Source organism: Alexandromys fortis, unplaced genomic scaffold (genome assembly GCF_014885135.2).
Source record: "Alexandromys fortis isolate MF-2015 unplaced genomic scaffold, M_Fortis_MF-2015_v1.1 scaffold_358, whole genome shotgun sequence".
In the NCBI taxonomy this organism is placed as follows: domain Eukaryota; kingdom Metazoa; phylum Chordata; class Mammalia; order Rodentia; family Cricetidae; genus Alexandromys; species Alexandromys fortis.
In genome coordinates, this window is record NW_026068229.1 from 79,531 (window position 1) to 106,965 (window position 27,435).

The 27,435-nt window shown below is 39.1% G+C and overlaps 2 protein-coding genes across 3 annotated transcripts in view; one reads left to right on the plus strand and one right to left on the minus strand.

Moving 5' to 3' along the window:
• Positions 1-14,599, plus strand: part of Fancm (FA complementation group M) — a 46,310-nt gene extending 31,711 nt beyond the window's left edge. Inside the window, exons 18-24 of one of the 2 annotated variants that reach the window (XR_007589858.1) lie at positions 1,419-1,572; positions 3,893-3,999; positions 5,410-5,970; positions 7,148-7,520; positions 8,754-9,045; positions 11,557-11,785; positions 14,480-14,599. Coding sequence is in view for 1 of the 2 variants with exons in the window: in XM_050130801.1 (XP_049986758.1) it covers positions 1,419-1,572; positions 3,893-3,999; positions 5,410-5,970; positions 7,148-7,520; positions 8,754-9,045; positions 11,557-11,713 (1,644 nt within the window). In the remaining variant the exon portion in view is untranslated. Of the gene's footprint in view, positions 1-1,418; positions 1,573-3,892; positions 4,000-5,409; positions 5,971-7,147; positions 7,521-8,753; positions 9,046-11,556; positions 13,695-14,479 lie in introns of those variants that run through there. The other variant, XM_050130801.1, reaches the window with a different exon arrangement.
• The window catches only part of Mis18bp1 (MIS18 binding protein 1), a 34,472-nt gene continuing 21,631 nt past the window's right edge, over positions 14,595-27,435 (minus strand). The window contains exons 10-16 of the mRNA XM_050130802.1: positions 26,216-27,017; positions 23,893-24,065; positions 22,093-22,253; positions 19,682-19,827; positions 17,379-17,472; positions 14,902-14,956; positions 14,595-14,740 (exon numbers count right to left, since the gene is read on the minus strand). Of these exons, the coding sequence (XP_049986759.1) occupies positions 14,646-14,740; positions 14,902-14,956; positions 17,379-17,472; positions 19,682-19,827; positions 22,093-22,253; positions 23,893-24,065; positions 26,216-27,017 (1,526 nt within the window). The 3' untranslated portion in view covers positions 14,595-14,645. The remainder of the gene's footprint in view (positions 14,741-14,901; positions 14,957-17,378; positions 17,473-19,681; positions 19,828-22,092; positions 22,254-23,892; positions 24,066-26,215; positions 27,018-27,435) is intronic.

The window sequence follows — 27,435 nt, forward strand, 5'->3', positions numbered from 1 at the left end:
ATGCACCATATATGTACCTGGTACCCACACAGGCTAGAAAAACCTATTGTTATAAACTATTGTGATCCACCATGTGGGTACTGGGAGGTGAACCTGTGTTCTCTGGGAAAATCAGACAGTACTCTTAAGTGCTGAGCCATCTCTCCAACCCCTCAAAACACAGTTTGTAAGGAAGTATTTTCCCATCCTGACCTGGCAAGGGGAGATACCATGATCACGATTTTCCCAAATACAGGGAACTCGACTGCAGAATTTATGGTAGTGGGGGATTGCATTCGCTCTCCCTTGGAAAAAGGGAAAAGGAGAAGTATTTTCCCACCGTGTTTTTTTTTTTTTTTTAATCTTGTTAGTGGTATGTTATTTGGAATGATTAAGTGAAGAAACTGAAGTATATTGAGAACTTATTGTCCAAATTGAAGGAAATATAAAGACCTGAGTTTTAGAAAATTTGCTTTTATAGTGTTTGCGATTTCTTAAAAAAAGCAAAGAAAAAAAGAATTTCTTACATCATTTACTTTGTATGTGAGGCAGGGGTTGATGCATGCATGCCACCGCGAGAGAGTGGAGGTCGGAGGACAAAGTGCAGGCTTCAATCTCCAGTGTGCGGGTCCCAGGGATGGGCTGCAGGTTGTCAGTGTTGGTCACGTTGGCCTGCTTAGCCATCTCACTGATGATCCCGGTTCTCCCCTTATCTTTGTTCATTATTTTAAATATTCGCCAAGAGTTCTCGGCACCTTTCCCTCCCGTCAGTGCTTCTGATATTCTTTCCTTGCCAGAGCTTAACTTTTGGAATCTCTGTAAACAGTCTGTTGGAAACATCCAGCAAGTCGACTAGTGTCTTAAATGCTGTTTGACCTAAAATTATCAGGAGAAATAGGTACCCCTCCCTTTTTTTTTTTTTTTTTTTTTTTTTTTTTATAGTTTTAAGTCTTATTTTGGCTCTTTGTTCTTGAAAGCATTGACAAGAAAGCCACCTCTTAGCCGGGCGATGGTGGCACACGCCTTTAATCCCAGCACTCAGGAGGCAGAGGCAGGCGGATCTCTGTGAGTTTGAGACCAGCCTGGTCTACAGAGCTAGTTCCAGGACAGGCTCCAAAGCCACAGAGGAAACCCTGTCTCGAAAAACCAAAAAAAAAAAAAAAAAAAAAGAAAGCCACCTCCTTAAGAGCATAGGCTGGCCCTGGCTCACGTAAACTGTGTTGTCAAATGTTGCTCCCCACATCAGGAGTGCGTAAGGTGCTGGGCAGGCCTTGATCTCAACGTTACATACTGTGAACATGTATTGAAATGTCACACTGTACCCCATAAATATGTACAGTTACATGCCAGTTCAATTTTGAAATAAAAACCTAAAAAAACTGTGAGAGAGGATTATTTTCATTTTCTGGGATGCCTTCCTGTTCCTTGTTTCTTCATAGAATATAGCTCGGATGTTTCTAGATGACGAGGCAGAGGTTTCGGAAGAGGATGCAGGGAATGTCTCATCAGATGAAGATGAGTTGGAAAATGAACAGGATTCGTCTCTTCTCAACTTTGTGAATGACCAGACCCAGCTTTCACAGGCTATAAACGGTAAATGCTGTCTGTCATGGGAATTCATAATTATTTCCAGTGTGTCTAATGTCATATTTAAATATGGTCTCTTTATTAAAAGAAACTTGGCTCTACAGGTATTAAATTCAGTATGTGCACAATCTTTGTTCATTTTCACTTAAATTCTGCAGTACTTGGCTTCTGGTTTACCTAGGCAGCTCAAACACCAAATGTTCATTTAGCTGGTGTTCAGTGCCTGCCTTTTGCTGTTAACGTAGAACAGATAAGAACGAGATGCTGGAGAGCACAAAAGATCTATAAATATATATCAACTAAAGTGTGCAGTGTTTTATATGATGAAACAATTACTGAGAAGTAAGAGAAGTGGGAGGGAGAGGGAGACTTGTACTTGCTAAGGTGGGAGGCATTGAACACAGGCCACTTGCTGTTATAGTTCAGATGCTGTGAGACTATGTCTTAACTACGTAGCCCAGGCTGACATGGACTCTATAAGCTTCCTGCCTGAGCCTGCTGATTACTGTAATTAGAGAAGATCGCATTCCCGTGCCAGGTGACCAAGTTGCCCTTGTGAGGCGTTTGCCTCATTAAGAATGTGGCATCTGATCAGTGATGAGAGGAAAGTCGTTCAGCCATGTGGATGAATCAGACCAGTTGAGGAAAACACTAACCTTGCTAAATGTATCCGCTAAGGGAGATGTGCTTGAGCATGCCCGTACATTCAGAGCCCACGAATCAGATTGGCTACCACCTAAGTGAGAAACGTTCTGATTGGCTCATCAGTATTCTGGCCTTTCGGAGATCAGGCTTTGTCAGTCTTTCTGTTTCTGCAGACTGTGATATAATTTAGAGCTGCAAAGTTTCCAAAGGACCATGAGTTTAAAGGAAAAAAAGTGTTTATGAACAAACTTCTCCATACCGTAATCCTGAATACACAGTCTCCAGAATACAGTGTAGTGCCCTCGGTGGGTAGTAATGCATGTGTCTTTTGCAGATTTTAGTAAAATCTGCTAACATTCAAAGATACGGGCAGATTCAGATGCCCTCGGGCAGCAGTGCTCTAGTCTTTTGAAGGACTAGTGCCATTGCAGAAGGGAAGCAGGAAGCAGAGACAGCTGTTAGGCCACAGTCTGCATTGTTAGTACAGTCTAAAGCAGAGCTGCTGCCGTAACACAAAGAGAGTGGCGGCTCCTATAGGGATGGTACTGATGAGGGGACAAAGGTCAGATTCTAGACAGCTAAAGGTGACTCTGTGGGCCAGAGTCGCAGAGTGCACAGGTGGACTTCCGCTGCTCGACCAAGAAGATGGAGTGGTTTGAACAGAGAGAGACACCGAATCTCCACTTAGACACAGCGCCTTTGAAAGAAAAGACTTCGGAGCTATTTTAAAAGTACAAAGAAATTCTTATTTTCATGTATTAAGTATTCTTTGCTATGATTTTTAAAAATGATAAGCATCAATAAATAAAAACCCATGTCTTCCCACTTTGTCCTTTACTAGAAATTGTGACCATTTTAGTCTCATAGAAGTTTTTCAGTACATGTTCCTTTCTGAGAGACTGGATCCTTCTGCTGTTGGAAGTCAGGCGCAGTCCTGAGGACGTTATGTGCTTTGGTTTGGAGTAGAAAGCTGTGCTCCTACAGCAAATCGTGCTCCTATTCCTCATCCTCAGAACAGAGTTAGAGAAACCTGTCCACAGTCACCCACTAGGTGATGATTCTCAAAGACAAAACTTCTGCCATTGCCGTCATTGTTATCTTTAGGCTTGGTTTTTGAAAAGACAGGCTCTCCCTACGTAGTTCTGGCTTGCCTGGAATTCACTTTGTAGGGCAAGCTGGCCCCAAACGCAGAGATCTGCTCACCTCTGCCTACTAACTATAGGATTAGAGCCGCACGCCACCACACCCGGCCTCTGACAACATTTTAAATAATTGTTTTTAGGTTTCTCTCCACGTCTCTTTTAAAATTTAATTTTTTTCATAAAAACATTTTAGTCTAAAAATTATAGATGGCTCTTTAATTTCTTCATTGGAGTTTTGCAGTAGGATTTCACCACGTATCCCAGAAGGGCTTCACACTTGCTGTGTATCCAAAGCACCATATGTAACCAGAGATTCCCTTGCCTTTATTTCAGCAGTGCTGAGATGTATTTGGTTTTGGGTGAGATCTTGCTATGTTGCCTAAGCTGATCTATATATACACAAACGTGTATATACGTGTGTGTGTGTCTGTCTGTCTTCTCCTAATGTTGAGCCATGCAAATTTGGAGTAGTCAAACTTAAATGAAGACTTTCATGTAAGTGATTTTGTACCTGTTTTTCAATTCTCATCTTTACACAGATTCTGAAATGAGAGCTATTTACATGAGATCCGTGCAGAGTCCACTGATGAGCACAAAGTACAGAATGGCCCGTGAGAAGCATAACAACATGAACATTTTCTCTCAGGTACTTATTCCAGAAGTAACCATGGGGATTTCCTGTCACGATTTGAAACGCTGTCATATTAATAAAGCTTCTGTTGTGTTTTTAAACTTGGAAAGTCAGAGCTGGCTCGGATAATTGTACTGTGGAATTTTTTTCCCAGCTATGAGAATTAGTTTAAAGGAGATGAATAGAATTTGATCATATATTAGTTAATTTTTTATATGTCATACTTGTTTTAAAATGTTTTATTTTTTATAAAAATGTTTCTAGAGATTACAGATGGAGCTTTTATTTCTTTGTTTACTGATGTTTTGTGGTAGGATTTCAGTATGTAGCCAAACTTGCTATATATCTAAGGCACCACATGTAACTAGAGATTCTCCTGCCTCGCTCTCATCTCTCTGGGGTGCTGGGATGTTGTTGTTTTAGATGAGATCTTACTGTGCCCCTGCTGGTCTCCAGCAGATCTTTTATTTACTTACTTCTGATTGTGGTACTGGCGTTGAACCCGGTGACTCCCATATACAAGGCAAGTGCTGTACCTCCTAAGCCCTGCCAAATGCTGCAACCCTGGAACACAGTTCCTCATATTATGGTGACCACCGTCTGCCCTGTAATCATAAAATCACTTTCATTGCTACTTCAGAACTGTAATTGTGTTACTGTTATGAATCGTAATGTAAATATTTTTTGGAAATAGAGGTTTTCCAGAGGGGTCATGACAGATTGAGAACCGCTGTTCTAAGCTACTACCCACACACATATTGGCTTTGAACTCAGAAAATCCCTCTGCCTCCTTCTTCCATGTTCCTAGGATTATAAGCACACCACTGGGCATGGCTAGGATGGCTTTCATTTAAGGTAATATTTTCTCTGTCCATAAACTGCCTTGTTCAGCTTAATAATAGGGCTATTTAAATCTGTATTTAACATTGTGAGTATTAGTATTCTTATAGCACTTGCCACAAGTTTTTTTTTACTTTAATGGCTGCCTGCATTTGACTGTAAATTTCTAGAGGCAAATTCCTTCCTTCCTTCCTTCCTTCCTTCCTTCCTTCCTTCCTTCCTTCCTTCCTTCCTTCCTTCCTTCCTCTTTTCTTTTGTTTGTTTGTTACAGACAGAGCTTCTCTATGTAGCCTTAGCTGTCCCAGAACTTGCTCTGTAGACCAGGCTGGCCTCAGACTCACAGAGATCCACCTACCTCTGCCTCCCACTGCTAAGATTAAAGGCGTGTGCTACCACCTAGCTCTTTTGTTTTTTTAATCTCTCAGTCCTCATTTTTCCCCATTGGGCATGGATGGCTAGGATGGCTTTTATTTAAGGTACTGAGTAGACATTCATGAAATAGAATAAACATTAGTGCCTCAAAGAACGTAAATTCAGACTAGTTATAAGATAAATTTAAATATTTCTATCTATTTTTTATTATAGATTCCCGAGCAAGATGAAAGCTATTTAGAGGACAGTTTTTGTGTTGATGAAGAGGAGTCTTGCAAAAGTCAATCATGTGACGAAGAAGTCTGTGTTGATTTTAACTTAAGTAAAGATTCCTTTACTGAGGGGAACGTAAGATATAAAACCCGGTATGCAGTAAAGCTGAAACAAATGAGCATGAAACAAAACTGTCCACGGCCAAAAAAGAAGCTGTCTCGTATCATCTTACCAGATGATGATTCGGAGGAGGAGGTTAGCACCGTGAGTGACAGAGAAGACCCCAGTGCCCATGGCGGCACTGCGGACAAGCACACGCGGCGGGGCCAGCAGGGCTATTCCAGGCCTCCTGGGTCTTCAGGGAAGCCCCAGGTCCTTCCTAATCCACCAGCTCATCAGAATCCCATGCAGAGACATCAGGTGGTGCAGAGTCAAACGGCTGCCATCCCTGAAGTGGCGAACCTTGAGGCTCGGAGCCATCATACAATCCCGTCTACTTCGTCTCCATGTGCGAGAGCTGAGTCAAGGAGGGAGAGTGGGAAACGTCCAGCAGAGTTGAAGGTGTGTATGAAAATGAAGAAAAACGAGTTGTTGGGTGGGGGGAGTGCTTTCTATTTTGTATTTTATCCTAAATAGCTCAAAGACAAAAGTAGTGTTCTGTTTTGGTTTTTTTGAAATGGTCTCCATCAGGGGTTAGCTGGCTGCCAGCCTCACTCGAGGTCCCGTGAGAGATGCTGTCATCTGAGGGACCATGACAAAGAGTGGTAGAATGGAAGCTTTGAAGGCGTTCTGGCTTCTGCAAGTTTACAGACCCGCTCATGTCCACAGATGTGCATATACCACACATGCATAGCACATCCACAGAGCCCTCATACCCAAAGATTTCTAACCCGTGGAATTCATCACAAATAACTGCTCCTGTCTGTTGATTTAACACAGGGTCTTGCTATGTAGCCCAGGCTTGCCTCAAACCCTTTAGCCTGTGTTGACCTTGAACTTTCTACCTCAGCCTCCCTGGTGCTGGGATTATAGGTGGGTGCCACTGCACACACCTGGCTCTGATTTGCCAGTATTTTTTGAAGGATTTTACATTTAACTCATAAGGGATATTGGTTGTAGCTGTCTTAAGAGTGTTCGTCTGGCTTCATAGATCTGTTCTTGTAGAAAAATTAAGAAATCTTATCCTCAATTTTTGAGTAAAGTTTGCAAATTATCAGCATTACTTCTTGTATAAATGAAGCCGTCTGGGCTGGAGAGATGGTTAAGAGCATTGCCTGTTCTTCCAAAGGTCCTGAGTTCAATTCCCAGCAACCACATGGTGGCTCACAACCATTTGTAATGAAATCTGGTGTCCTCTTCTGGCCTACAGCATACATGCAGACAGAATACTGAGAATACTGTACACATAATAAATTAATAAATCTTAAAAAAAAATGAAGCCGTCTGTTCCTAGGCTCTGTAAGAGGTTTTTGGTTATTGCATCTCTCTCTCTTTTTCCAAAATAAGTTTTCTTTGTGTAACAGCCCTGGCTGTCCTGGAACTCACTTTGTAGATCAGGCTGGCCTAGAACTCACAGAGATCTGCCTGCCTCTGCCTCTTGAGTGCTGGGATTAAAGTCGTCCACCATCACTGCCCGGCTACATTTCTCTTTTCTGGTCAGATTGCCTGTTTATCACATGTGACGTTCACGGCCCTGATGCACGTTCAGCTGGGCAGTGACCAGTGCCTTCCCTTTCAGGTTGATGACCTGGAGAAAGGCCAGACCTCAGCAGCACCCCGTTCTAATTCACCCCTACGTGTGGCTGAGGTACATCCGGCCCCGAGCCTTCCACACGAAGGAAATAGAGCTTGCATCCTTGTAGACAGTCGTGAAATCACTTCTGGATTAGAAGTAATTTCTTCGCTAAGAACCGTCCATGGGTTACAAGTAGAGGTTTGTCCTCTTAATGGCTGTGATTACATCGTCAGCAACCGCATGGCGGTAGAAAGGAAGTCTCAGGCCGAGATGTTGAGTAACAGCAGTAAGAACAAGTTCATCGAGCAGATGCAGCGCCTGCAGGGCATGTTCCAAAGAATATGTGTGATTGTGGAAAAAGACAGAGAAAAAGCAGGTTTGTGTTGTCAAATGTTTATATGGCTGGAAACAAAATTGACTATTATTTAATTCATTCTTTGCTGCCCGGGTGGATCATTTCATACTTAATACCAGGATGTTTTTCATTAGTCATTGTGTTTTAATGAGGTTTATGAAAACTGACCAAGGAGAAACCAAAGGCAAAGCACACTTGTCGTAAGACCTTTCCAGGAACGTCAAGCGGGAACACTGCAGCCTCAGGGAGAGATAGGAACCTGGTGCTTAGGAGCCAGGGCTCACAGGGTCGGTGGGAAGAGCTGAGAGTTACCCCTACCTCAACAGCTTCTTTGTAACGGGTCAGTAAGGGAATGGTATTGTTCGTTGTCATTCTGAGTTTAAGCGAAGATATACGTGAGAGGGGCAAGGAGGGGTCATTGTGAACATGGTAAGATGGGGTTTACTTAAGTCACTGAAATGGTGTCTAGGTTGCACCTAGGAATGCAGGATTGGAATTATTGCTAGAAGAGTGAAAAGATTGATATGTAGAGCCAGCAGATGCATTGGCTTCTGGTTTCTCTACAGCTCTGTGGGTATTTCTTTGACAAGCCACTGCCTCTGAATAGCAAGTTGTTGGCAAGATGCTTGCCCTGCTCATCTATCTCATAGTGCTGTAAGAATGAAATAGAACCATGTTGTGGAAAGCCATTATGGAAGTATTAAAAAAAGTAAAGGAAATAGTGGTTTGTATAAAACATTGGTTTGGAAATTGGGCAGTATTTTTCCTTCCTCATTCTGTACTTAGTGAATGATGATGGACCTGGATAAGTCACTTTATTTATTTTCCTAACTGGAAAAGTGAGGAGTAAAGTTTAAAACAAAGTGGAAATATGGTAGAAGTGATGAGGAGGAGCGTATAATGGGGGAATGCCACAAAAGGAGAAGAGTATAGAAAGCAGTGAAGAGGAGCGGTAAGGACTGATGAGGTAGCAGTAGAAGGCCCTCCAGATACTTATTCACCTAGTCACTGGGATCAATACACAACTTTATATCAACTAATCCAGTATTTGATGAGCTTCTTCTTAGGTTAATTTCAAGTGAAGACACAGATGTCTGTCGGATGTTAGAGAGTCACTTTACATCTTAATTGTACTTTCTCGCTGGTAGAAGGCACCACTTGTTAACTCAGCGATGAGAGGCTAGAATTCTAATAAAGTTATTCTCCCTGATTTTAGTCAGTAAATCTCATTTTCCCTGAATATGAAATTTTCAGGAGACATATCACGAATGTTTAGAAGAACGAAGTGTTACGACAGTCTGCTAACCGCCTTAGTTGGGGCTGGAATCCGAATCCTTTTCAGCTCTGGACAAGAAGAAACTGCAGATTTACTAAAGGAGCTGTCATTGGTGGAGCAAAGAAAGAATGTTGGTATTCATGTCCCAGCAGTGCTGAATCCTGGTAAATGTGAGGCCCTGCAGTTCTATCTGAGCATTCCCGGTATAAGTTATATAACTGCCTTAAATATGTGTCACCGGATGTCATCTGTGAAAAAGATGGCTAACAGGTATGTCTGTTTTACTGGTGTTTTTAAATGGTCACTATTATTTTTTTTTTAAAGTCTTTGAATTATTTAGTGTGTGTGTCTGTGTGTGTGCTTGCGTTCCCCTGCCTGCCACAGTGGGCCCATCAGAGTCACAGGACAGCTTTTGGGAGTTGGTTCTCTCCCACCATTGAAGTCTTAGGGGTCAAACCCAAGTGGTCAGGCTTGGTGGCAGACACCTTTAGCCATCTTGCCAGCCACTCTGTTATGATTGTTGTAAAATTATTTTCTATGCCTTTACAGCTAGATTCTTCTTTCTATATGCTTATTATCTGTGGAGCTCGCGTTTTAAAAGTTTCTATCTTGGAATTCCTACTAGTACCTTAGTATCTTTTATATCACTTTCTCCCTTCTAACCCTTCCCAGCTACCTTCCCTCGTCTACCCCGGGATAGCCTCTTTTTAGCATTGTTGCGTACATACGTTATGTGTATGCACAAATATATGTAAACATCACGTGCTGAGCCCATTTTTGTGTGTATATGGTTTCAAGGATGACCATTGTACACTGGACAGGTAAGGGGCTCACCCCTGGGAGAGGCTAATTCTCCTTCTGCCAGGAGTCATTAGTTGCCTGTAGTTCTTTGTGGATGGGACCCTGGGAAATTTTCCCCTTCCACATCGACATGTCCACTGGTACTGCCTTGTTCAGGTCCTATTTATGTAGTCATTTCTGCTTTATTTCTGTCTCAGTTGAACTGCTCCAATTTCTCCGTCTTGTCCTTGTGATCGGATGCACTGTCCTGCCCTAGATCCACCCTATTGCTAGACTTCCCATGGAGATTATTTGTTGATTTTCATTTTTCAGCATTTCAGGTTGGTTTCTCGCTCTTTGTTGTTGAATTCTCTCTTGAATCTTGCATGGCCTTGGTTCATTCAGCTGTTTGTGTTCCCAGTGAGTTTCTTCTTTGAATATACTTATAATCTATTCTTTTGAGTTCTGCCTGGGATTTCATCTAACTCACTCTCACTAGATGTATATATGACTAGATTATAGTATGAAGAGCAATTGTTGAACTTCTCTTGGTTTTTGTGTTTATTTTTTCCATGTATATATATATTTGTTATTCTTGTTTTTATCATATATAAAATTTTGTTATGTCTTAAACTTGCATTTCAGTGGTTACTGATAAATTGGGAGTCTCTTTTTAAATTAAAAGATAATTACATCATTCCCCCTTTCCTCCTTCCTGTTCCTCTCATGTCACCTCCCTCCTCCCACTCTTATGATGGCCTCTCTTTATTATTATTGCACACACATATAACTATAGAAATACAATCTGCTGAGTCTGTATTACTTGTGTATATGATTTCAGGGCTAACTACTTATTATTAGATAACTATTGGGCCCATCTCTGGAAAAGATTCATTGTCTCAGTAGTCATTCATTGCCTACTAGAGTTTGTAGTGTGATTTCTAATTGATCTTAATAATAAAAACCAGGAGTCGGATACTAAGGGGTGAAAGCTGAAGGATCAGAGAAGCAGAGCAGCCAGCCTCTAGATCGTACCTCTACGAAATGTTCAGACCGAATGGGGTATCGTGTCTCTACCAAGTCCTTAGACTGAATGCTGTCTCTATGAAACCTCAGGACTGAATCCTGAGCTCCTGTCTCCTCCCACTTTATATATATTCCTCTCTCCACCCAGCCTTATCACTTCCCATCTTTACCTTCCTGGGATTAAAGGTGTGAGCCACCACCACTTGCCTCTGTTTCTCCTTTAGACTGAATCAATCTTTGTAGCCCAAGGTGGCCTTGAACTCACAGAGATCCATTTGCCACCACTACCTGTCCTCTATGGCTAACAAGTGGCTAGCTCTGCACTCTGATCTTCAGGCAAGCTTTATTTGTTACAGCACAAACAAAATATCACCACAATAGTTCTTTGTCTATAGGTAGGGCCCTAAGAGCTTTTCCCCCTTCCATATTAGTAGTCTGTTGGTATGACTTCCTTAGGTCTTCTTTAAGCATGTTTTTGAGATATCATGGGTGTAGCTTCCCTATCATTTCTTGGACACACAATCTCATAACAGATTTCCTGGTCCTCTGGCTCTTCTAATCTTTCACCACCTCTTCCCTAAGCCTTCAGGGCAGTTATATTGTAGAAGTATCAACTGGGTCTGGGCATCACAATTAGGTGATCTCTGCTGCACTCTGACTTACGATTTTCTGTAATGATCTACCATCTGCTGCAAAGAGAAGCGCGTGCTCTCTTTCTCTCTCTTTGATATTTAATAAGGGAATACTAGAACTGAAGGAGTGCCATGCCTAGGATTCTGTCGGTTTAAAGAAAATGAGTTTTTGTTCTGTTTATGCTAAGGACATACTAACGAGAGGCACAATGGAAGAGGTTTTTGAGTGTGTACTGGGAACTGAGTGCAGTGCCCATGCCTGCTAGGCAGCTGTTCTACCACTGAGTCACAGCTCTATCCCGAGGCATGATAAAAACAGTAAATTTCACTGTTTCTTTTTCAGCTCACCTGAAGAAATCTCCACGTGCGCTCAAGTAACTCACCAAAAGGCTGAGGAGATCTACAGATATATTCGCTGTACATTTGACATGCAAATGTTACCAAATGATCTCACCCAGGATAGACTGAAACCGGACACATGCTCAGCACTCCAAGTGTGATTATGAATGAACTCTCCAGTACTAAACATTCTTCAATAATCATTGTAGTTCGTGATTACCAGTTTAAAATATGTAAATATTTCATCTATATATTGTATACTGTTATTTATAGACTATAATTTATTTTCAAAAGGAAACCTTTGATGTTTCATAATCATTTTGATGAAACTGTGAAACAACTTTTTATTGAATAAATCAAGGCTGATGAAAAGTTGTTCAGCCTGGTTTAAGCATCTAAGGCAAGCCAAGGGGCTGGGAGATGACCAGCTCCCTAAGTGCTTGCTGCACAGACGTGAGGACCTGAGTTCATCCCAGTACCCACGTACAGGCCAGATACAGTGGTGCGCACCTGGAGTCACAGTGCTGGATATCCTAGAGACAGGAGATCGGGAGCTCGCTAACCAGTATGGCAGAACTGGTGAACTCCAGGTTCAGTGGAAGGAAGACTGTCTCAAAAATAAGGTGGCCTAGTGGTGGTGGTGCACGCCTTTAATCCCAGCACCCTGGAGGGGGAGGCAGGCAGATCTCTGAGTTCAAGGACAGGCTGATTTACAGTATGAGTTTTAAGACAGCTAGGGCTACACAGAAAAAGCCTGTCTCAAAAAAGGAAAAACAAGACAGAAAAACTCAGTAACAAAAAATATCCTGTGGCCATCTCTGGCCACCACACATCTCCAGAGCTGGAATTACAGGTAGCTGTGTATTGTCTAACATAGGTGCAGGGCACAAAATTCATGTCCTCAAAAGAAGCTGCAAGTATACTTTAACTGCTGAGCCATCTCTTGACCCCTTAATTTTGTTTTTGAGACAGGTCTTTCTTAATAATTGTCTAGGTTGGCTTGCAAAAGTTCCTCCTGTCTCCATTTCCTGAGTAGCTAAACCATGACTGAAACACCAGGTCTAGCAACTGCTTAATAAAAAGGCTCACTCTACAAACTAAGTTCCAGGGCAGTCAGGACACACCGTGAGACTCTGACTGGGGGAGAAGAGACAGAAATAAAGAGAAGGAATAAAGGAATGATTTTGTACTATGTGTTCCAATGTGTTTTAGGAACTTAAGAGGGAGCAGGAACTTTAAAGCCCTCTAAGCTCAAGAGTGTCCAGGTTCATCCCAAGGACCTCCATGTCTGCCCACAGAACACTCTTAAGGGCTATAAGGCTGGACTCAGCCTCTCTAGATGAGACAACCAAGCTCCACCCAACAGAATAAAGACCTAGTGGCACATGCCTTTAATCACAGTGGTGTGGTCCAATCCGGTGCTGGCCCGGACCATAAATTATCTCTCTCGGGACCAGCGTGGAGGCAGGAATAAAGACACAACTCACATGGCTTTATCGGGAGGGAGATTCTTCGTGATCCTCATGAAATCCTGAGTTCACATCCTGAAAATTCCTCTGCATTTATTCTCCAAACAGCCTTTATACCAAAACATAAACTGAGGGGGAAATACATTGGCTTTCTGTTTCCTAGGTAACCAGGTGAATGGCTTTTAGTCACCTCCACATTTACCTATGTCTCCTCTGTCATGTCTTCCTGGTCTGTATGCTAGCTCAGTCACGTAGGCGTGAATCAGCATCTCTATTCAGGCATCCTCCAAATTACAGAGAAAGGAGCAAAACATCCTGACCTTTGTTAGGGTAGAGATAGCCTGTCTGGAAGGGTAAGTGACCACTTCAGGTATGAACTTTGGCCTGAGAGCCTGGGTGCCACACCATAAAGAAATATTGGGTCTACATCACAGCACTCAGGAGGCAGAAGCAAGTGGATCTCTGTGAGTTCGAGGCCAGCCTAGTATAAAAAGTGAGTTCCAGGGGACAGGCTCCAAAGCTATACAGGGAAACCCTGTCTTGGGAAAAAGACAAAACAAAAACCACAAAACAACAAACACAACTTGAAATCCCACTAATTGACCCTGAAGAAACCCTATATAAACCATTACTTCTTAGTTCTCTGCAGCTTGCCCAAGCAGAGGCAGCCACCCTCCTACTAAACCTTACGTGAGGTTTGTTGTGTGGTGTGACTGTGCAGTATTCCTTGGCTCGGGCTGCTTGGATATCTTTATCCAAGCTTTAACGTTTGCATTGGGAAATGCTTCCTCCTCAGAGCTGTAACACGTACAACAACAAAATGCATTATTTTCGATTAAATAATTTAAAAAGGAAAAAAAAAGCCAGAAACATATACTACACAAATCTAAAATTTTATTTGAACAGTCTAACTGGATGTAAAGGGTAAATGAATACGTAATGTAACCAGAGGACAAATAACTTATGTTAAAACAACAGCAAAATAAATGTTACTTTCTAAAGGGACTGTCAGAAAGGGAAAACCTGGTTATTATGGCATAGTACCACCTTATCAACTATACATAACACAGTTGTAAAATACAATAGCACCTGTCCTCAGGTTCTGGTTATAAAATAACAAAGAGCAATTTCACAAACAAACCAACTTAAAACTATCAGAAGATAAAAACATGTAAAACATAAAAAAAACAAAGTAATCAACATAATTTAAACAGTCTGTGATACCAGGTGGCAAGATTTCATTCCAGCATCCATCAATGCAAACTCCTTAACTCCAGCCCCTTACCTCTCCTAACTTCAGGGTTTTAAAATTTATTAAGACACTTTTTTGAGACATGATTACTAAAGTAAACAGACTTGGGTAGTCAAGAAACTTAAGCTTTATGTATATTAATATTAACAAATAAAACTTACAAATACATACAAAGACAAAGTACTTTTACTTGTATTTTATTGCAGCACCAAGGAATGCTCTATAGGATGTTAACCTTGCATATGGACATAAGATATCTTTTGGAAACAAATCCGCATTCCCTTCCTTATTACAAAGAAAATGCCCATTCATCAAATGAGTATGTAAGTATGCTCTGTTTGAGAGCAAAAATCCTGCAAATCGTATTTACTATCAGTCAGAATTTGAAAAATAATAATCTTTCTCTTCTTCGTCTGATTCTATAGCATCATCGAAATACTTTGTGATAGCAGTGTTTTCACCTAAATCTGTAAAGACAAATTTAATGAAAAGGATTAATTTCCAGTAATTTTAGCAAAACTAAAACCAACAAGCTGAAGTGTGTCTACTTGAGAACCAGCTAACCTTACACCGTAAACTAGAGACTGTACTGTAATGAAAACAAGCTACAAGTAAAGAAGTGCAGTACCTTTGTTAAACAGGGCTTTTCGTATTGACGTTGTAGGTGAGAAATTGTTTTCAACCTATAAAAGAATGTGTGTTAGTAGCAAATCTGAATCTCCTGTGATACCTCCTAGATGAAATCAAGAATGTTTTTATTACCAGAGTACTTTAAACATAGGCCTGTTACATCACTTTTAGTTACTAAAGGAACCAAATTCTTGCGTTTATCCAGAGCAAAATTCATAACTTAAGTGTTATATGTGTGTATGTGTATATATACATATATATAAATATTATAAACTAATGCTACAGAAGGCAAAATACAGTCTATATCCTATAAAAGTTGCCAAATGTACTCAGTACTTATCTTGGTTTAGAATACTTTATTACTATTCTTGTGAGATGACATAAAGACATAATTTTTCATAACCACTCAGGAACAAGGCATTGGCATTGCTTACTTCTAAAACAATTAGAAAACCAAGCAGCTGGGCGGTGGTGGTGGTGCACGCCTTTAATCCCAGCACTTGGGAACCAGAAGCAGGAGGATTTCTGTGAGTTTGAGGTCAGCCAAAAGCTAATTCTAAGACAGCTAAGGTTGTTACAGGAGAAACCCTGTCTCAAAACAACAACAACAAAAAAGAAAGAAAGAAAGAAAGAAAGAAAGAAAGAAAGAAAGAAAGAAAGAAAGAAAGAAAGAAAGAAAGGAAGGAAGGAAGGAAAACCAAATAGACATGGTGGTCCGTGCCTTTAATCCCAACACTTTGTTTGCAGAGGCAGGCAGATCTCTTGAGTTGTGAGTGTGAGGTCACCCTGGTCTACAATGGGAATTTCTGGACAGCCAAGGCTACACAGAGCCACAGCACTACCTCAAAACAACAACAACAAAAAACTAAAAAAAATAGAGAAATAAAAATGTGTTTCTAATAGAAGGACCCAATGATATATCAAAACTAACCTCTCTTCATTTAGTAGAGAAAACAATCAAGTGTATTAATTTGCTGTGTTGATCCATGGTTGACCATGGATCAAAAGAATGGACATGACCCAGGGAACATTAGAAACGTAAATTTCTTAAGTGTACTGCATCAGAATCTTGACTAAACCAGATCCTCAAGTGACTTCTATCAACATTTCAACTAAGGAAACGCTTAGAACTTTATGAACACACACACACAAAGACTATTTCAAGACTTCCTAACAATGTTAATTTCAAGTTGTTTGCAAGAACCAAAGTTTCATTCTCATTCAGGAATGTGGAGATGGAAAACTCAAGTTTACTAAGAAGCAGTCTGCCTACATGTATGAAACAGATTTCAATTTCTTTTTAGATTAATTTTAAACCAAGGTCTCTGATGAAGTACTTGCTATTTCTTGTGGCTAAGCCCATGAAGGCAGATATGATTCTAAAACTCCAGTCTAAGGAGAATGTTACTCAAGCAAGGCTAAAGTGTAAAAGTTTTAAAGAGAGGAAGAAGTGGCCATATCGAGCCCGAGGAATTATGTTCCTAAAAAGGTCATCTCACAGTTCATCTATGAAAGTAATGCTCCAAAATTACTATTTTGAAAACAATCTTAGGTGAATTACCTTTTCTGGAATCCAAATATTTGATTATGTTTTATTCAAACATTCAGAACTTAAACATTTAAAAATTTGAAAGTAAAAAATTTAAAGGCTATACAAAGAGGTAAGAGAAAAAAAAAAGGCCCTGAATTTGAAAAGGGGTATAGTAGGTTTTGAGGGAAGAAAGAAGAAAGTGAAATAGATACATTATAATATCAAAATAAATAAGTAAATAAATAAAAGTTTTTTAAAAACTTGTTTTTTGAGACTACAGACTCCTGGTCCTCTAGCCTCCACCTCCCAGATGCTGGGACTGTAGGTCTGTGCCAGCTAAGGTGTTTATTTTTTAAATAGTACTGCAGATTGAACCTACTGCCTATGGGCATACCAGACAGATGCTCTACTACTGAGTCATGCTTCCAGCACTAATGAAAAAGATGTTGCTTTTGTCCAGGGTATAATCCATTATGAAGGCGATCTTCAAGTAAAGTTTGTCTGTGTTTGGATTTTAAATACTGGAATGTTAAAACAAAACTGGAGTCACTAAATCTAAAAGAATCTCAACCTAATTCAAAGTTGTAAGAAATTAGATGAAATGCTTATTCTATAAAGGCCATAAATCAATTAGTCTAGACTAACAGCTGTTGAATAGATAGAGTATTTTTGTATATTGCTTAAAATGTCCTTACTGAACTGCTATTAGTTTCCAAACAAGAATTCTTAGCCATTCTCGCTTTGGTTAAATTGATTCAGTTAAGAGCTGGCATCTATATAAATCTACAGGCTTATGTATTTATTTCACTAATAGCTTCATATTAGAATCATATTAGGTTGTAAGTTCCTAGAGGGTAGAGACTGTTATACAATTTATAACTACCACAGCTTATCAAGTTTTATAACTGTTCTACATAAAAGTGTTGGATAAATAATATACTTACTGTTTTTTTCCTAATGTTGCCCCACACAAGACCACTCTTGCCATACTTTTTAGCATTTTTTTGCATATGGAAAACATATTTATCATAATCATCACTGTATGAATACAAAATAATATCAAGATGTTAAGTCAGCATTATCATAATTTTATCCATATTGTTGAATAGCAGTTAATAAAAATCTAAAATTTACTTAACTTTTCTCAAAAGAATATTCTAGGAAATTATGTTTTGCTTATTGGTTGCTATCCCATTGTGGAGGTTTGAATTAGAATGGCCCCCATAGGCTCATATATTTGAATGTTTAGTCATCAGGGAGTGGTACTACATGATAAGGATTAGGAGGTTTAGCCTTGGTGGAGGAAGTAGATCACTGGATATAGGCTTTGAGGTTTCAAACGCCTAAGCCAGGTCCAGTGTACTCTTTTTGCTGCCCGTAGAACACACAGTTACTTCTATGCACTATGTCTGTCTGAATGCTCCCACCATGATGATAATGGAATAAATCTCTGGAACCATAAGCAAGCCCCAGCTAAATGCTTTCTTCTATAAGAGTTGTAGTCACAAAGTCTCTTCACAACAGAACAGTAACTAAGCATCCATATAGGTTTATTTCTAAAACTCTTGTCTTTCTGCCTTTGGTATTTTTCCTGTTCACTTCCATTAATCTAAATCAGATATTACAGTTGATCAATTTCAGGCTATGATATACAAAAACTATCAATTTACATCTTCCAATTATATCAAGCTTCCAATCCAACTTACCAAGTTATGTCTTTCTAGATAATAGTGTTTCTTGTGCTCCCTATACTCACTATGAAGAGTTTAGTTTAGCAAAGATTGACCTGCATTGTATACACAGAAGCTAAAGTCAAACAGATGGCTATTTGCATCCTTTCCCTTGGCTTGAAGATCTTATCTGTATGGTCTATTATTTTTTCCTTTTTAACTATTTTAGATCAGCTTCAAAGATATGACATGTAAAGATTTATAATCTATGATTATAAATTAAGATATATATTTTAATCATAAATGTTGCTGTGCAAATGAATAAACCCATCAGCTGCTAATATACTGCTTAGTGAATGATAGGTCTACCCAGATTAGCACCCTATTGGTCTACTATCCAAGACTGTTTTTTACAACATAGATTAAGTTTTTCACTTGAGAAGAGCTGGGATTAAAGGCATGCACCATGATCAGCAAACTAGTTTCTAGCCACCTTGAACCCTGCAACACTAAAGTTGGACTCCTAGGTCAAAGTTCATAGTAATATTAACAGTTGCCAATAAATGCAGCTGCACAGATAATACTGATGTGTATTTTTTACTAGCATGCCATAAAAAGGTTACTGATTTATTGTTAATGGCAGTCATGCTTAGTAATTAGAGAAATGAAATTTTTGTATTTTATAGTATTAGTTTTAATTATTTGTGCATGTGGAAGTGGTGTAGAAGTTCTTCTGTTCATCTGTTGCTTTGGTTAATGAATAAAGAAACTGCTTTGGGTCTGATAGGGCAGAACTTAGGTAGGTAGAAAAGACAGAACTGAATGCTGGGAAGAAAGGTAGAGTGAGAGACACCATGGATTTTCTGCCTGAGCCAGATGCTGGTTAGAATCTTGCCGATAAGCCAGTCACGTGGCCATACACAGATTAGTAGAAATGGGTTAAATTAAGATGTAAGAATTAGCCAATAAGAAACTAGAGCTAATGGGCAAAGCAGTGTTTTAATGAATACAGTTTCCGTGTGATTATTTCGGGTATAAGCTAGCCGGGCAGCTGGCACAAACAAAGGGCTTCCTCCTCATGTTAACAGGAAGTGGGGAGGTTATACACATGCATGTACTACTCATGGAGAGCAGAAGTAGTCAGAACTCCTGAAGCTGCAGTTAATAAATTAGTTGAGAACTGCAAGACCTGGGTGCTAGGACCTAATCCAGGTCCTATGTAACAACACTAAGTGCTCTTTGACACTGAGCCATTTCTCCAGACCCAGAATATTCTTTTCTCTGTTTTTATATTGTTTACAGTGATTGGCAGCAAGTAAAACATAGTGATTTCTGGATTAGCAAATTATAAAAACTGTTAACCTGCATGCATAACACGACTCACTAGTTTTTTTCTCACTAGTCCTAATATTATAATAGTATAATCCTTGACTTGCTGAAACTTAACTTTTTGAAATATCTATTCAATTTTTTTAAAATGATAACTCTTCCCCTTGATGCATCTATGTTTATCATGTCACACAACGTTTCAATGTTCTTAAATAAATCAGAAAAAACAACATCACATTCACATTTACCTTTTTATAGAGGCTAGCATACCAGGACTGACATGCTGACACTGTGGAGTATCTGTCAATGGCAAAGTAACTGATGATGGAGATGCTGGATTCCTGTCAACATCGAGCTGAAAATGATCATCTTGACTGTACTGAAAACTTGGCAGCTAGGAAACAAATATTTTCACCATGCTCACTCAAAATTTTCTCATCATAAAATAATTGTGGATTAAGTTGTTTTTCTCTATAATTTTTTCAAGTTTTAAAATTAAAAATAGTAAAGCACAGAATATTCACTACAAAAACAATTTTCTCTTGTGAAAAATACAAGTACAGCTATTTCCAAAGGCCATGGCGAACAGAGATAGTCAAGTATTTTCTAAGCACCTTTCAAGCTTTTAGGCTTTATATCTATATAGTCTTTCCAAAATAGTTGAGCTTTTTTTTTTTTTTTTTTTGGTTTTTCGAGACAGGGTTTCTCTGTGGCTTTGGAGCCTGTCCTGGAACTAGCTCTGTAGACCAGATTGGTCTTGAACTCACAGAGATCCGCCTGCCTCTGCCTCCCGAGTGCTGGGATTAAAGGGGTGCGCCACCACCGCCCGGCTCATAGTTGAGCTTCTTATTTAAGTATGAAAGCTGTGATATGAAAGCAAATGAGTATAATTGTATTCCAATAAAACTTTGTTTATAAAAACAGGTAAAAGGAAAAAAAAAATAGGTAAAAGAGTTAACAAGATGGCCCAGCCAGGAAAGGTCCTCTAGAAGCCAAGTAACCTGAGTATAATCCCTAGACCCATGTAAAGTTAAAGTCACTGAGAAGTGATGGAGATGGAGCCTAAAGCCTGGCACACTGTGGTTACAACCAGAGCGACATCCCTAGCCCCATACATTGGTGGAAGGAGAGAACTGACTCCATGAAATTGTCCCTACCTCCACAGGCACACATTTTTTTCATTAATTTTTTTTTTTTTAAATAGGTGAGAGGCTGAATTTGGCTCATACGTTGCTAAATTTAGATGTTACTAGAACAAAACCTAAATTCATTCACTATTGTTTTGGCACTTACTGGCAAAAGTTTTATGCTTTTGAGTATATAGTATTTCAAGTAACCAATTCAATGCTTAAGGTTTTATTTACATTTATAGTAAAATCGTAAAGTGAACAGTCATGGCTATAATCACCCAGGAGATTGAAGTAGAGGATGTGAATTCAAGGCAAGCCTGGCAATATACAGCAGGAGCATGTCTCAAAAATGGAGGGTGGGCGTAAAGTAGAATTATGGCATAGAAAAGGAAATTAATTAACTGCCATCTATGTCTCTTTGGTTGTTTGGAGTTGGGATTCTCTTGGATATTCTGGGTCTTTCGTTTCTCTATGAACTTTGTGATCTTTTTTTCCTAGTTCAATGAAGAATGTCATTTGAAATAGTATGGATATTTTAACAATATCAATGCTTCCACTGTACAAACATCTTTCCACTTATTAGTGTCCTCAATGTTTTTTATCAATTTTTTTTTCTAAAATAACTTTCATTGTGGAGACTTCACCCACTTGATTAAATTTCTTTCAGTGCCTTTTGTCTTGAATATTGTAAATGGAAATGCTTTTTCCTTTTTTTCAGCTGGTTCACTGAGGGTGTATATAAATCCTACTACTTTTGCAAATGCAGGTTTTGTGATGATGAAAGAGAAAACACTGGGCCTGACACGTATAACCAGTGAGTGACATCCCTAGCCCCATATGTTGGCTCTAGATCCTGCCATTCTGCTTAATTTATTCATGTAAGTTTTTCTACATATAAAATCACTTTTGTACCACTCATCCCATCTAGCCTATAGATTCTTCATGAGAATTTAAGTGGGCTAATTATATTATACAGATCCCATAAACACAACAATTCATTTGTTATATGGGAATCTTTTAAACTCCCACAGCTGTACCATCTGTCTGCTGTAGTGCAGACACTGTTTGAGTACTGAGCGAGTGCCACTGCTGGGGCTAGTTGGTTAGTGAGGATGAGCCCCTCTTCTAGTATAGTGACATCTGTGAGGACCCACGGATGGAGAATCGGAGGCCTGTTCTCCCTAGAGCGGTATGAAATCCAATTGGTCTATAAATGTTCAGCTTGTAACTCTAAGTTTTGACAGTGTAGCTGTCTACCCCATTGCTTTGGGTGTCATCTATCTTGTACTGCCCTTGGCCCATCTCCTCATTTCATTCAGTATAACTGAATAACACCCAAGAGCAGACCCCAGAAACTGACAAGACAGCATAGATCAGCAGATCTCTTCCTATATATATGCATGTCTGTTCTTGGATGTAGACTGCAGATCCTTGACTTAAATGTTAGTGATAAACAATAACAATGCATAAAAATGAAAAATATTAAGATCAGTCTAAGAATGCAGATTTCATGCATTCAGCACTCTTACCATTATTCTTTGCTTCTGCATGGGTGTTGCAGTGAAAAAGTCATCGTGGTTGTCTTGTGGCAACTGTTCCAGATAATCCCTCATTTGTCGTTTCCTTTTTAGAGTTCCCGCTCTGGCAGTTATCTTAATAGTATTTTTCTCAACAGCATTTTCTTTCTCACCTAAGAGTTAATAAAACATTTTGATAAAGATCTGGTAATTTTACCTGCTTTATAAAACTTAAAACCCTCTCATTTTGTTTCGCACAGAACAAATAAGTTTTTAAAGATTTATTGTATGTGTGTTTTGCCTATATGTACACATGTGCAATGCATGCATACATGAAGCATGTGAAGGTCAGAGGAGAGCACTGGAGTCTCCGAAACTGGCATTTTGGATGGTATGAGCCACCATGTGAGTTGCTGAGAACCAAACCTTGGTCTTCTGCAAATGTAACAAATGCTTTTAACCTCTGAGTCATCTCTCCAGGACCACTCTCACTTTTTAAAAAACTGTTTTAAGAATGACTTAATTCCTACAGACCAAGGGTGGGCTAGCAAGATGACTCAGCAGGTAAAGGGACCTTTCTCCAAGCCTAACCACCTGAGTTCAATCCCTGGGACCTGCATGGTGGAAGAGAACCAACTCCCTAAAGCTGTCCTCTGACCTTCATTCTCATGCCTTGGCACACACACACCAACAAGCATAGACATGCACACATAAATAAACAGTGAAAATTTAAATTAAAAAAAAAAAAGACCAAAGGAAGGAGGCAGCCTCCCATCTAAAACTTTTAGTCCTGAAGCCAAACTCCTAACAAAGCTCACTAAGCACGGCTCAGACCAAAAACAAAAACAAAACTTGGGGGCTTTAGAAGCATGGGGCCTTGACCAATGGTCTGTAGTCCCAGCTACTTGGAAGGCTCTCTTAAGTTCAGTCTGGGCAACAAACTGAGACCTTTGCCCCTAAAACAAATAAATAAATGCTATAAGGTGCTCTGTGGTGCTTTTAATTATGTCTCAGGCTCTTGACCTCTTCATACTTATTGCTGGGCACAGGCAGATAAAAAAGTTCTTGGTCATATATAGGCTGAGCCTGGTAATGGAGGCATCACAAATAATTCTTCCCACATTGAGATAAATGTTATTAGTTCCTGTAATACTCCTAGTGAGTAGGATGTATAAGCTAAAGTGGTCTACATAGTGTGTTACAGGATAGCCAGGGCAGTGGTGATAGCCAGTTAGTGGTGGCTCACACCTTTAATTTTAGCACTAGGGAGACAGAAACAGGTGGTTCGAGGCCAGCCTCCTCTATGGAGTGAGTTCCAGAACAGCCAATGCTAGACAGAAAAATCCTGCCTCAAAAACCAAACAAACCAACCAACCAACCCACATAAGATAAAGTTACTCTGTGAGATAGACTTTATTTATTAATTGCTATTATGTATGGACATTAGGTACTCTCTAAAGTTTACTATGGGACCTGTCTGACATACACAATTGAGTCTCAGATTACAAAAACAAAATTTACTAGTTTTTTTTTTAAAATAAAGGACTGTATGCAAACACTCAAGTTAAATTATGTCCTCAGATATTAAAATATTTATCCAACTTCAAATTTATTAGAACAAATTCTGAGGAAAAGCCTATTAAACTATTATTGGTAGAATTAGCTACATTGGTTAAGGCTTAAAATATCTTCAGTTCAAGATTTTATAATTTGAAGGAAACAACTGATATAAAATTCATGAATAAATATAAAATATAATTCATAAGCATTTAAAAGTATACACTAAGCACTCAGAAAACAATGATAAGTTACCATTTTTGACCTTGAAACTGGCTTGCTTTTTCTTAGAGACTTGTTTTTGGGATCGTTTGCCTTGGGAATCTTCTATGTATTTCCTTTGGCATTCATCAGCTGTTCGAGAGCCTACTGCCATGGCGACATCTGACCAAAATCCAGGCTTGTGCTTTGGAAGAGATGTAAAAGCACTATGGGAGATCAAAACCAGTTAAGAACAAAACATTCAAGTCAATAAAAAAAAAAAAGGCCTTTTGAGAGCAAACTGAGTCAGTGATATTTACACAGCTGGATGAGTATTTTGAAACCAAAATCATTCTGGATAACTGTTCATAAAAAAAAAAAAAAGATACCAATCTCTCTCTATTCCATAATTTTCTTATTATAATATAAATACTATATGAAAAAGACATAACTGAACATGGCTAGTAAAATGCTTTCAAACTTTCTACTAAATATAAAAGCTTTTCTAATCTTTTAACATTTTTTTCCCTGAAGCTCAACTATTCAAAGACTTGATCTTTGAGGGAATTCTGGCATTAACTTTTATAAATTGTTTACCCCGTATTACTAGTTCTAAATCTTCCAGATGAACTCCTAGTTCTTATATAGTTTTATGGTATAGGGGTGAATGGACAAGGTCATACACAATCAATGCATGATATGTGCATATATAGAAATATGATACATTAATACATACAAATGATGTTTTAATACTACTACCAATAAAAATGAAGCTGGAACACACCTGTAATTCCATCACTAGAGAAAATGAGATATAAGAATCAAAAGGAAAGTAATACTAACAAGATACAAATACAAGGTGGGTCCAATTCACCTATAAATAAAGTTCATTTGCAAATAACTGTTTAATGCCTACCACCCTACTATTTCCACCTCTATATATAGTTTCATAAACACATATTCTCATAAACTTGTTACAATGATTACCACATATGCTAAATATCTGCCTTCTTGGCTATAAACACAATAGAAAAATTACAAAGCAATAGGCTGAATATTAAGAATCACTTGAAGAATTCAATTCACGAAGTCAGACTGGGAAGTAATTTGCATTTTCCAGATGATCATCAATCATTGGGGAGGACTAGAATAGGTTTTTGTGTGGGATCACAAGGGGACTGAACTACAGAGAAAGGACAAAAGCAAGAGAACTGAGACTTAGAACGGGCAAACTTAATTTGCCTGAGGGCCCACTGCTTCTAACCTTAAGTCTAGCTTAGGTGGGGATACAAAAGGGGTCAAAATGGACATTCACCCCAGTTTTGGGGATATGTGACATTCCAGACTTTTCCAATTGAGCCACCACTGTTTACTTTCCTAAATTGACAAATGCTGCCAAGCATTCTGTCTAGGTTTTAACTATAGAGCTCAAAAACATAACACACACTGAATCTGCCTTATTGAAAATCAAGTCTTTACAGTCCAGCAGTCCAGAGATGTGACTATCTTGAGGAGTGCAGATTTAGCTGAGTGCTAGAATGCTTGCCTAACATAAGGAAGGCACTGACTCTGATCCTCAACATGGCGGGGTGGGGGTGGGGGATTAAAGAAAAATTTAAAATTCTTTAGCTCTTTTGAAATATAAAGTAAAGGCTAAGAAACTATATTATAAGGAAATAATGAGATACAGCTAGAAAAGGTAAAATTACTAACATGGTCTGCTTTTGATGTAAAGCAGAATATAAAAATGTGAAGCTATATTATGAAATGCAATGGAAATTTCTGATTTTCTTGATATGTCCACATATGTTGTCCTATCTCTTTACTCTTCCCATTTAGGCTTCATAACACAATTATGATTTAGTTTCCATACTAACACACTATTGAAACTCTTTCTCTGTAGTCAAACTCAATTCTTTTTTTTTTAATGAAATTTTTTATGAGTATGAATGTTTTGGCTGCATCTATATTTGTGCACAGAGGCCAGAAAAGCAGATTCCCTGCAGTTACAGAAGGCTGTGTGAATCACTACAGGGTGTTGGCTATCAAACCCAGATCCTGTGGAAAAGCCTGTAACTGCAGGCCGGAAGAGGACACCAGATCGCATCACAGATGGTTGTAAGCCATCATGTGGTTGCTGGGAATTAAACTCACGACCTCTGGAAGAACAGCCAGTGGTCTTAACCTGAGTCATCTCTCCAGCCTTCAAATTCAATTCTTAAAGAATGTGATTTATCACCAGTAACAGACAGAATAATTGCTCATTTCTTCTGACTAGATCACTAACATCACTAAGACTGATGAGGAGTCATTAAGTCGGGCCTTTCCTGCTGTTCTGTAACCAGTCTGCAGATATCCCAGAGACAAAAGTACTTACCGATGAAGCTTCTGTAATTCTTGCTCATTCCATTCTTCATTATCGATGAAACCAGGTGGACAACGGCCTAACAGTTGCCTGTTTGTTGTATCAGATCCCTTAACTTCAATCGGGAACTTCCTGCTAACACCAGATTTTGGAAAAGTTTCCTTAGCAGATCTAGATTTCTGTGATGTGATATGAGAAGCATTCTCACCTTCAGATTGGGAAACCAGCAGGATATCTTTTGTGATCGTGCATGTGCTTTTCTTCTGGTCCATCGGCCTTTCTTTGCAGTTTCTTGTTCTGGCATTCCTTCTAATCTCTGTTTCATTCTCTTCACTTGACATAAGAGATGAGGACTGATTGAACGATGATACGGCTATTCGATTTTCAGTTTTCTCCAGCTTTGAGGGCAACTTGATATTCTTAAAATCCTTGGTGACCATTTGCTTATTTTTAGGACAAGGTATCTGAATGCTCTCTCTGACGGTGAGTATATCACATTCACTGAAATCTTCCTTGGGGCTACTTTCATAACCCACACAGTGTTCAAAGATCTCTGAGGACTTATGGGTAGAACTTACATGTACATCTGACTCACTTTCTTCTTGATGCTTTGGTTCGAAAATCTCTGTTATTCCTCTGATAGAGAGATTGAACTCTTTACATCTTGTCTCTACCCTCTTTATAGTTTTAAGTGGTGTTACTAAAACATAAACTTCCTTCTGATTCAGAGGCAGGTGTTCTCTTTCTTTGTCAGAGGTAGGCTGCTCCAATGAGTTCGAGGTACCAATCAGTACATTTAACACTTCACTTCTCTCTTTATTTCATTGGACAAAACCAAAATCTCTTAAGTATAGAAATAAAACAACCTCCAACCCCACCCCAGGTTACACAAAGTACTGATCTATTTAGATCAGTGTTACTTCAAATGTAAGCATATAGTTATTTATACAATCCTGCCAAGGGCTTCCCAGTTTACTGGCACACATAAGTTTTTCCACAAAGCCTCCAATATAGTTTCAGTCTTTCACTGACCTCAAGTTAGAACCATTCTTTATGGGTATTAGAACATATTTCTCAAATCTGCTTGGGCCTGAACTTTCGATGTTTACTCTCCCTGAAAAATTTCCTTTACTTACCTATAAGAACAACTACTGCTTGATAGACCCTATTCTTTAACCCACTGTGAACTGAAAGCTCTCCATCCTTTACATTTTCAGAATACTTTTTAAAAT